Here is a 12,229-nt window from a genome sequence, read left to right on the forward strand (position 1 = left end):
CAAAAAAAAAAAAAAAAGTGCATGCGCATCACGCACGCAGATCAGTGCTCCATACAGTGAGGAGATGACACACTTCACACCCAATTTTCATTTTCAATTTATATAGCGCCAAATCACAACAAAGCTGCCTCAAGGCACTTCACACAAGTAAGGTCTAACCTTACTAACCCCCTTAGCAAGAACACAGGAGACAGTGGTAAGACAAACCACCATTCCAGACCATTCCAATGCTTACAAGGTTTTGACAAAGTTTTACAAAGCTGAAGAAACAGAAAATCAATGAACAGCTATTATTTTAAAAAGGAGTCATCATGACACAACATCACACTTACGTAAATTTAGCAATTAATCCGTGGCTCAGTTCAACAGTGCGCTGGGAAGCTTGCTAAGAGCAGTGGTGGGTACAGCTAACTAAAAGTTAGCTTCAATAACCATTAAACCACTAACTGAAAAGTTAACGTTTATAACTCTAAACTGATAAAAAAAAAAATTAAAAAATTAACAGATGTTACCGCAAACTGCTAACTTTTAGTACTGACACTGTACACTGTCGGCTACTGATAAGCCAGTTTCAAGTTTAAGTACCGCAGAGGCTTCTGGGTAAATTCAAAGGCAATCAAACACAAAACAAACACACGAAAAAATGAATGAATCAAAAATAAGATCCCAAACACTGTCAATCTTTATCAAAAGCAGTAAATCGCAGTATTAGAAGTCACAGTTTTTTCTATTATACTCGTATTTCTAAACACAGGAATGACTCACCTGTATTATGTTCAAAACGACTGGTAAAATCTACACCGCATTTGTCTTGCTGAGTTTCCCCACCAAAGAAAACCCACTTAAGTTTTGTCTTAGCAGTAAGTGACTTTTCACTTTAATAAAGTAAAGATTTGCATGCACACACAGTCAATTTATGCTACAGGAGCTCATCTCGACAGAACACCGGTGCTGCTGTGGCGCTCTGATCGCTTCAACTGTCTTTTATTATGAAATAATGCTGAATTTATGTGGAAATGATTGTTGTACAAAAGCTTCAGATATCTGTTGCTGAGACAGATGATGACTGGAGGCAGCCTGAAGCAGAAACCAGGTGATAATCAGTGAACTGCTGCTGACGCTCTGAAATGACACGTGCACAGTGAAGGCAGGGAGAATGTTCAGGAGGGGGAGGGGCTGAGCTCCTCACAGCGGCCTGACATTACAGACACACAACAGACAAGAACTAACATTTAAGAGTTCAGGGTTTAGAAACATTTGACCGTTAAACTTTACTCACTTTACCAGCAAAAAAATGTTACCGGACTGAAAGTTAGCGGAACCTAACTGGTCACCTGATGGTTTTCAAACTTAGCTAAAAAGCTAATCTAACAAAAAAAGTTAGCTTCGCTAATTAGCGTTTAGCTGATTAGTGGAACTGCGTCCACCGCTGGCGAAGAGTGACGTAAACGCTGCCGGAAACATTTGAAAACGAGTACTGATAAGTACTTTAGTTTTTGGAGTCTCCGCAGCTGTTTGTTTTGATTGGTGTATGTTCAGAGAAGTGCACAAATTAATACAAGCATGTCATCACATGACCTCTGATAACCAAAAACACTTGCATACGGAATGACCGGCAGCAAAAACGGTACGCAGCCAAGGAGCTCATTACTCCCTAAAACTACCGAGTCCATGGTGTTGATGTGGTGTGGTCTGTAAACACCCCCCCCCCCCCCCACACACACACAGCAAACACACAGCAAACAATAGCATTTGGTTATGAGCGTCCCTGAAGAGTCACATCAACAGCTGAGCGTGTGTGAAATCTCCTGCACCGACAGCAGAGCCAGAGATCCTGCTCCCCAGGGGGGCCATCACCAGTGAACTCCACAAACACATGTGACAGAGGTGACCTCATGGTTAGGGGCAGGCTTATTTATAGGTGAGAGCGCCGTCAACTGCAGCTGAGTCACAGTAACATGTAAATTTGAGATAATTCTGACATACAGTTACAAAATATCCCTCGGGACGATCTAAACACGCCGCGGTTTAGGGGATGTGGCAGTCCTGGCAAAAATGGAGTTGACAACCTGAAGGGTAATTGTAGCGCGCATACCTGAGATGGTCTAACAATGACCAAATGCTGGAGGAAGATCCCAGAACTTTAGATATGTACATATTCCACAAACCATTTGCTGCTGGACTGACGGAGCACCCGTCACTAACACGGGATCTGGTTTCCACATTCCAAAGGTGGAAAAACCAAATTTATTCCCATAACTGATTCATGGCATTTTAAGATTATTCATACTTAACTCCACCCCTACCTGTGGAAGAAGTCAAGCTGACAACAACTGATCTCAAAGTAGTTATGGATTAACTGAATAATTGATCATTTGATTAATTGTTGCAGCTCTACTCATCATGGACAGAAAAGCGTTTTGTTTTCTCTGACTATATTAACTCTTCGGCTATTTGCAGATCAGTCAATAATCCAGTCAAAAATCAATAATCTAATCATGACGGTGTATTGATCTTACCTGCTAAAGTGTAATCCATATCAAAGCCAAAGCACTTTATCTTCTCCATCGCCAAGCTTCTGTTCACAAACACTCTAAAGAAAACACAATCTGGAATGAATATCGTAATAACGATGTAATAATCAAAACTGTTAAAAGTCTTCTAGCAGGTTAAACTCACTCAGCATATTTACTCCCCAAAAAATTCTAAGTCAAATTAAAAATCCATTATTTTGGCCCCTCCCCCTTTGCTCCGGGTAGCCACATCAGACTGTATTCATGATTTTTTTTAAACATAATTTGAGATTTTTTTTGTTTGTTTTTCCACATCAACATACAGGACAAACCTGTGAATTACAAAAGGACATTCTAAAGGATTAGATTAGGGCCACGACATAAAGGTGATTCTTAGACTATGGGCACTTATGTCCTTTGATCATATTGTATGAAAAACAGAAAAAAGGGGACATTTCACACTTTTAGTTATCTTTACAATAAAAGTGTGTTAAGAAATTTGTTCTAGTAGTCTATGATGACTTTTTCACCATCATTATATGCAAATATTGCCGTTTTGTGCTTGTCCCACACCCACACTTTTGATCTTCAATGATAAAAATGAATGGTAAAGAAACGTTTTTTCTAATGTTTTAAAATATCAGTAAAATAATCAAAACATAATTGGGGTATTCAATGTCATACAACTGTTGTGATTTTTTTTAAACAAAATGTAGTTGTCCCACACTATTGCCGTAATTTCCACCACAACACTGTAATGTCCCTAAACAGTTTGTATGAAAGATTGTTTGGGTAGTTTCTATGGAGATAAACAGTGACATCAGAGCACATGTATATAGCACCAAATCACAACAAACAGTTGCCCCAAGGCGCTTTATATTGTAAGGCAATGGTGTGGTGGAAGTTACATTTACAAGGCCAATAGTGCCCGTAGTTAAAGAATCACCCATAAACGGAAGCTCATTGGAATGTGGACAGTTGATTAATTTAATCTTGAACTATGTAAAATAGTCAACTCTTAACCTTAAAGTAGAGCAGCACAAACACACTTCTGATCCTGGGTCTTTGTTTGCTGCATCCAGATGTTTATCATCAACAGCTGGTTACAGTGGTTCCAGTTAAATTAAAAAAGTTATAAATGAGTTCATTTCACTATGTGATTAAATAACTTGTATCATAAGTACATCCAACCTACAATTTAACAGTATCAGCTCTGGAAAAGCACCAACATTTGGACAAAGTTCTGTCAAAAATGTTTAATTAACCCAGCTAACAATCCAACAACCTGGACCATCAGGACCCCCTCCTCCATTAGATCTTCATGATGTCATATGGTAAGAATATTCGAGAAAATTAAAACCTACTATACAGCACCCCATAATGACAACATGAAAAAAAGTTTTTTTTTTAACTCAAGGACATTCACAGAGTTGCCCTGAAGACACTCCTTTGATATTTTGGCTGTGTGTTTAGTGTCACTGTCCTGCTGAAAGATGAAACATCGCCCCAGTCTGAGGTCAAGAGCGCTCTGGAGCAGGTTTCCATCCAGGATGTCTTTGTACATTGCTGCATTCATCTTCCCCTCAATCCTGACTAGTCTCCCAGTTCCTGCTGCTGAAAAACATCCCCACAGCATGATGCTGCCACCACTATGCTTCACTGTAGGGATGGTGCCTGGTTTCCTCCAAACATGACACCAAAGAGTTGAATCTTTGTCTCATCAGACCAGAGAATTTTGGAATGTAGGAAGAGTCCTGGTGGCTCTGAACTTCTTCCATTTACAGATGATGGAGGCCACTGTGCTCAATGGGACTTTCAAAGCAGCAGAAATAATTCTGTACCCTTCCTCAGATTTGTGCCACGAGACAATCCTGTCTCAGGGGTCTACAGACAATTCCTTGGACTTCATGCTTGGTTTGTGCTCTGACTGTCAACTGTGGGGCCTTATGTGTAGACAGGTGTGTGTCTTTCCAAATCATGTCCAACTGAATTTACCCCTGGTGGACTCCAATTAAGTTGTAGAAACATCTCAAGGATGATCAGTGAAAACAGGAGGCACCTGAGCTCAGTTTTGAGCTTCATGGCACATGCTGTGAATAATTATGTACATGTGATTTCATAGTTTTTTTTTTATTTTAATACACACACACACACACACATCTTCAACCGCTTAGTCCAATTAAGGGTCACGGGGGAGCTGGAGCCAATCCCAGCAGTCATAGAGCACAAGACAGGATGCCAGTCTGTCACAGGGCCACAAACAGACAAACAAACACACCCACACCTACGGACAATTTAAAAATTGGATGGGAGGAAGATGGGAGGAAACCAGAGCACCCGGAGGAAACCCACGCAAACAAGGGAAGAACACACAAACTCCACACAGAAAGGCTACAGGTGGGAATTGAACCCATGACCTTCTCACTGTGAGGCAACAGTGCTAACCACTAAGCCACTGTGCTGCCTGTATTTCAATAAATTAGCAAATTATATATATATATATATATATATATATATATATATAAACAAAAAAAACTTTCACATTGTCTTTATGGGGTATTGTGTGTAGAATTTTTAGAAAAAAAATGTAATTTATTTTGCAATAAGGCTGTATTAGTGAAGAACTATGAATACTTTCCAGATGCACTGTAGGTGCCAGTGAATGCAGATAATATCACCCACACTAGAACTTTAGAGGACTGTCTGGCTGCAGTGAAAAACTGGATGTCTACTAACTTCTTACTTTTCAATTCTGACAAGATGGAGATGATGGTCACTGGTCCAGCGAGACACAGGGATCAGTTTGACCAGCTAACATTAACCTTGAACTAGTGTCCATCACTGTGACAAAGGGAAAAATCTTGAGTGATCTTTGATCCCATACTGTCCTTTGACCTACACATCAGAGAAATGACGAGGACTGCTTTCTGTCATTGGGAAGATTCTGCCTGTCCTGTCTATGCCTAATGCAGCGACTCTGATCCTTGCCTTTGTCTCATCTAGACTGAATTACTGTCATGTCCTATTCTCTGCCTTACTACAGTCCAACACCAGGGATCTCCAACTGGTTCAAAATGCTGCTGTTAGAGTTCTGAATAGGAGAAGAAAGGCTTATCATAATCCCATGATTTTGGTTACCCTCCACTGGCTTCCCGTCTGTATGAGGTCAGAGTTTAAGATTTTTTGTAAATATAGAAAATCCTTCATGGATCTCTATCTGGTGGATCTCATTAAACCTTACGTACTGTGCTCTGTGCTCTCAGGAGGCAGGACTGCTGTGTGTTCCAAAGATTTAAAAAAAAAAAAAAAAAAGTCAGCAGGCTATAGATCTCTCTTACCGTGTGCCTGTCCCACCTGCAGAGATAAAACAGTCTGATTCTCTGGACATCCAAGTCCAGATTAAAGACTCATCTGTTCTCCCTTTCGTATAACTAATATTTAGTCATACAAAGTCACACAGTAGTATAAAATGCAGGACCTCTCAAACTAAAAATACCCGTATGTTCTTTAGGCTCGTGTGTGACTACTCCAGTTTGACAGTTCATTATAATTACGATCTTCATATACAACTCAGGGTTAGTGAAATACAGCAAACATTCATTACTGGAGGCCGGTTTGTTCAGAGTTTTTCTAAGCAGTTAAAGTGTCACAGCACACTGAATTTCACCTTCATCTCCAAGAATTTACCCAAATACAGTGTTTTTATGACCCTGACATATTTTTCAGTCTTACAACCACGCAAGAGTCATTAACAAGAGCAGCCATATTTGTCGTTGTTGTTGGGGGTTCCCCATGGTGTCACCAGGGATTCCCCACAATTTCCTTACTCCCCACAGCAGATAACAGTATATTTACAGAGGAATCTTTCAAATGGCAAAAGAAGCACCAAATTTGACATGAATATTCCTTAGATATTACTCTTTTGAAAAACCAATTAGCTTCTTGAATTTTTAATAGGCAGCCAGGTAGGGGTCAACTGAAGAATTACACAGGGGTCAAAATTTAACAAATGCTCTAAACAATCAAAACTATATCGCATTATCTGTCTGAACATAAAGATTCCAAAAGGGTATAGTTTGGACGATCTGTGACTCAATGTTATGGAGTAGCATATGTCACATGTCATAGAATCTAATGGATATCAACAAGTACAGCAATGCTGTACCAATACAGGAAACAGTTGGCAGTGTGTTTGCATCATCTACAAAATCAGGTGCAGACCCAAAACCTTGTTCTTTCACTAAAACATACCATTAATTTATATCAAGGTGACAGTTTTCATCATGTACCAAACAACGTGTAAACACGCTAGTGTGTAAAAATAAATAAAATGGTTAAAAAGATCCCTGGCTGTGCTCTTTTTTTTTTTTTTTTAATCCAAGCTTGACTCAACCTTCTGACAAAGATTTGTTATCAGTGTCTTAGGTTGACTAATCCTGGAGGTTGACAGTCCAGCGCGGACAGACAATGGTATCATAGCAGCTGACACGGACACATGCGCCGCTCTCGGTTCTCTGTAACGCCTGTAACAGAGCGCTCGGTGCATCTGCACTCGCAGGTATTTGAACTCAAGTCGGCACACAGCTGCTCCCAAACAAATCCAGGCAAAAGGTAAAATGATGACAACACAAGAAGACATTTCAAAGTAAACTTTAAACCGCTCGATAAATACCTCGCTGCTGATCCATAATGAACAAGTTCCCACTGAGGTCTGTGTCCAGCAAATGACTGGTGATACATCATGTGTAACTGAAGCTCAGTTTGAAGGACCTGCTCTGGGCACCGCTGCTCCAACAACAGTGTCCCCTCCCACACCCCCTCTCTCTCCCTCTCTCTTTGCTTCAAAAATTCCCTGACTTGTTGCAAAAATGATTGTGGCCATTCCGCATCGTTCTCTGTTGTGTGCCGTTGATCAGCGTCGGTGTTGTTGCTGTGTGGCGTGATGTTTGTGGGCCCTCAAAGACATCCAGAACAATCACAAGTCAGATGCAGTAAAACCCGGTCCGGGCCTGGTCCGAGCCACTTAACCAACCAAGATTTGGTTCAATCTACCGTAGATGCTACAACTAACAATTAGTGTCATTACTGATCAATCTATGAGTTTGAGATTTTTAAGATGTTATGACCATCGAACAACCAAACTATCCAAAATCCGACAACATTAGTTGGTTTGTAAAAACTAGTCAAATGTACTTGTAGCCAGTTTAAATCCTGTTTTAAACAACAAACAAACAATCACAAGAAATCACTTAAAAATCAGCAACAGCTAAAATCTGCTTTAAAGCCATTCAAAGCTGATTCAAGCCAGTCCAGGACAGCTGTAAAGGGCACAGCACAACCAGACTGAAGACAGTTTAAAAATGTGATTTAACCCGGTTCAACATCACAGCTGTAAAACCCGTTTATCTTAAAACTAGAAAAGAGAAACTACACACATATTAAAGACTACAAAAAAAAAAAATCCAAATTAGCCCATTTTGACCTTCATGACATCAACACAAATCAAAGAAAAAGCAGACAATCATCTGTCAATTGGCATGTCCATAAGTCATGTCAGTCAGGTTTAGTTTTTTTTTGTTTGTAAATGCCTTTTCTAGAAAAAAGCATACATCTACACTCTCAGAAACAAATCTGATATTCTGATTGTCAGCACCAATCGGCTGTAAGTCTTCAGAAATCAGGATTTGACCAAGTGCGATGAGAGCGGCTGTAAAGGACGGCCACGGAAACTCTCTTAAGATCTCTGGCATGTACAATGTGTGTGCTTATCATTGTCCCCTTCACTCTTGACGGCGCTGACAACTGTACAGCTTCAAATAGCCCACACAGGCCAGACCATAGCTCCAAGAGAATCCCCTCACAGCTCACTCTGGGCGCATCAGCCGGCTTTTTCCACTGCTTCCCGCTCAGAGAGCCATTCAAAGCTTATCTCAATTCAAAGACAGATGACGCTATCATGGGGCATTGTTTCAGCTAAGCTCTTACTTTGAGAGAATGAGCTTTAAAGGTCACCTTCCAAATCCCACCTAAGCTTACAGTCTGACTTAATCGATCAAACCGCCTTCGTGCACCCGACTCTAAAAATACATACTTAAATAAATGTGTGTCTGTGGTGGGTGACTCAGAGAGCAGCAAACAAAGGTTCAGACACTTTTAGAGGACAGTTTTTCAGCCACCATCACTGCACAGTAGCAATAGAAATAGTTTCCATCCCGTATGTGTGTGTCAGTCCATTCATCACTGACCTTCATGGCGCAATTAGCCGACTCAACACCAAATAGCCACGGACCAAAGATATTTGGGATACACACTCCTCTTACAACCTTCTTGCCTGTGTTTCATGGTACCAAACCTGACAGACTTTTTTGGGTCCAGTCATGGAGGATTCAAATGCCGGCGAGCTCTCGGTGTGAGCTCCTGGTCCCTCAGGACAGATGAAACAACATCAATACTGAAGAACACATTTTGTTACATTAACTAACTATACCACCGTACTCTGGTGCAAGTTCATGAATGCACAACATTTTCTGTCAACAAGTCCAACAACAACAACTGCACCGACAACCGACTCCAATCCAAGCAACTTCATATCAAAACAATTTCATCACAATAATTTGGGACAGTAAAGAACCACACACAGACACACATCGAAAACAGCAGACGTCTGGTGCCATGACACATTGGCAAAGAATGTTTCCTGAACAATGAGAGAAAACCCACACCCAAACACCATCCAAATGAAGTAAATAAACACCAAGACAACAAAACTGGTTTGTAGAGCAAAGACAACCAGATTCCTCCATTGAGAGAAAAGATATTTTGATAATACATTAAATGACTTTAATCATTAAAAAAAAAAAAAAAAACTGTGACTTTGGTTAAAATGAGAGTATTTCAGTCTGATTCTAAACTACGTCACCGGAGGACACAGTTAAAGATCTTCTAAATGTTACTACAAGCCCAAGAAACAGAAAGTGTAGCCTGATTGTCTGATTTTATGTCAAAATGTTTGTATTCTGTGGCTGGAACTCGGCACTCGAAGGCTTCCACCTGAATCTCTTCCTACCAGATCCCTGTAGCCGTCCTCGTGTGTGGTGGCTCCACATGAAGTGACACCATGTTACTCTTCCCCACTAAACCTGACCGGACTCCACAGAGGTAAGCCGGCCACCAGGCATTAGCCAGTGCCCTCCCTGATTCCAAGAAGAGACTCTGGTTTCCTTGTTCTGAGGAAAGTATCTGAAGTACGCCACTGCTGGTCCATAAGGCTGAAGAGTGAGTGAGGGTCAACCACGAAGCATGAGCTCAACGGGTCAACTGACGGAGCATCAGCAGTGATGGCTCAGACTTCTGGTGTAAAAATGGGAGCAGACTCCAGAAGGCAAAGGTCATTTACAAAGGTCATGTTTATGTTGCAAATCTCAAGAGTTGGTAAGAGACTCCGGGAAGTGGCTGAAACAATGAGAACCAAGAAATAGTTGGTTCCTTTGTGTTTGATAATCTTCTCCTGTGATGTCTTATTACATTATATATACCTTTTTCTTGAGCTGCTTGGGTGGGTAGGGAGAGTTCCCATGGGATAAAAAAAAAGCTTTTTAACCTACCATCCCTGGTTCTCAAGACGAGGCACCTAAGTGGCTCTACTCTACAAGGTCTGTCAATAAAGTATAGGTCCTTTTTATTTTTTTCAAGAACTATATGGATTTCATTCATATGTTTTTACGTCAGACATGCTTGAACCCTCGTGCGCATGCGTGAGTTTTTCCATGCCTGTCGGTGACGTCATTCGCCTGTGAGCACTCCTTGTGGGAGGAGTCGTCCAGCCCCTCGTCGGAATTCCTTTGTCTGAGAAGTTGCTGAGAGACTGGCGCGTTGTTTGATCAAAATTTTTTCTAAACCTGTGAGACACATCGAAGTGGACACGGTTCAAAAAATTAAGCTGGTTTTCTGTGAAAATTTTAACGTGATACTGTCGCTTTAAGGACTTCCCACGGAGCGAGACGTCGCTCAGTGCTCTCAGGCGCCGTCGTCAGCCTGTTTCAAGCTGAAAACCTCCACATTTCAGGCTCTATTGATCCAGGACGTCGTGAGAGAACAGAGAAGTTTCAGAAGAAGTCGGTTTCAGCATTTTATCCGGATATTCCACTGTTAAAGGAGATTTTTTTAATGAAAGATGTGCGGACGGATTGCAGCGTCGGCTCGCAGCCGCTGCGACGCTCCGCCACAGGAAAAACACCTCCGTTGGAAGCCTTAAGGACAAGTTGGAACATGTCCAGGTGTTAAACAATTTCTCATATACTCACTCCACTGAAAGCCATCAAAAGCCGCCTGGATTTTACAAATGGTTATCAACACGGAGGTGTTTTTCCTGTGCCGCCGCTCCGCGCCGGCTGCGTCCCGACGCGCGGACCCGTCCGCACGTCTTTCATTAAAAAAAAATCTCCTTTAACAGTGGAATATCTGGATAAAATGCTGAAACCGACTTCTTCTGAAACTTCTCTGTTCTCTCACGACGTCCTGGATCAATAGAGCCTGAAATGTGGAGGTTTTCAGCTTGAAACAGGCTGACGACGGCGCCTGAGAGCGCTACGCGACGTCTCGCTCCGTGGGAAGTCCTTAAAGCGACAGTATCACCTCAAAATCTCTCATCAGCCGTTAAAATTTTCACCGAAAACCAGCTTAATTTTTCGAACCGTGTCCACTTCGATGTGTCTCACAGGTTTAGAAAAAATTTTGATCAAACAAAGCGCCAGTCTCTCAGCAACTTCTCAGACAAAGGAATTCCGACGAGGGGCTGGACGACTCCTCCCACAAGGAGTGCTCACAGGCAAATGACGTCACCGACAGGCGTGGAAAAACTCACGCATGCACACGAGGGTTCAAGCATGTCTGACGTAAAAACATATGAATGAAATCCATATAGTTTTTGAAAAAAATAAAAAGGACCTATACTTTATTGACAGCCCTCATACTCTTTTCTACTCTCCTATTTTACTCTTCCTTTTTAGATATACCTTTATATACTGTCATAGTTCCACCTTAGAATTGGAATATAATATATACCTTATTGAATTTTCATGGATATAACTGGACAAACGAGTTTCCACTGCAGGGCTGCAGAACTAAACCTTCTACACCGAGTGAGGAGCTTTAAAATCTGAAAGGAGCTCACGGTAGAAACGCTGTTAATTTGCCTTGAAAGGACTCTGTTGAGCCGCTTCAGGGATCTGATGATCACATCCAAAGTCAGCTGAAACCCCCGAGATGGACCCAGAACACGCTGATGGGATTAAAGCCCATATGGATAATGTGGCTCAAAGCTACCTTATTTAACTTGCTGCCACGGCAAAGCAACCCAAAAAACAAATTAATGGGTGCTCACAACTCAAAAAAAACACGTCTCCTCAGATCACTAAGGTTTTACTTCAGGCGTAGCCGTGACCTACCCTGAAACCTTCAAATGTCGCCTCTGCATCTTTATTTCACTGACATTTCCAGGAGTGACCAACCGGCCCGTGTATTTCTTCTACCTCTTCCTGCTCCGGCCACAGCTAATTTATCCAGACAGGTGTTAATCAATCAGGAGCTAAGAAACACTAGCATTTACCAAGCAAGTGTGAGAGGACAACAAGTAGACAGGAGAACATACAGGACTGGTCCAGGAGCCGGGTCGGACAGTCAACACAAGCTTTGTTTGTTTGTATGTTGCCTCTACC

General features: G+C 41.6%; 1 protein-coding gene across 1 annotated transcript in view; it reads right to left on the reverse strand.

Moving 5' to 3' along the window:
* Positions 1–12,229, reverse strand: part of nt5c2b (5'-nucleotidase, cytosolic IIb) — a 51,639-nt gene that overhangs the window by 26,004 nt on the left and 13,406 nt on the right. The window contains exon 3 of the mRNA XM_034187827.1: positions 2,520–2,593. Within this exon, the coding sequence (XP_034043718.1) occupies positions 2,520–2,593 (74 nt within the window). The remainder of the gene's footprint in view (positions 1–2,519; positions 2,594–12,229) is intronic.

The sequence above is a fragment of the Thalassophryne amazonica genome, chromosome 15, assembly GCF_902500255.1.
Source record: "Thalassophryne amazonica chromosome 15, fThaAma1.1, whole genome shotgun sequence".
Lineage (NCBI taxonomy): Eukaryota > Metazoa > Chordata > Actinopteri > Batrachoidiformes > Batrachoididae > Thalassophryne > Thalassophryne amazonica.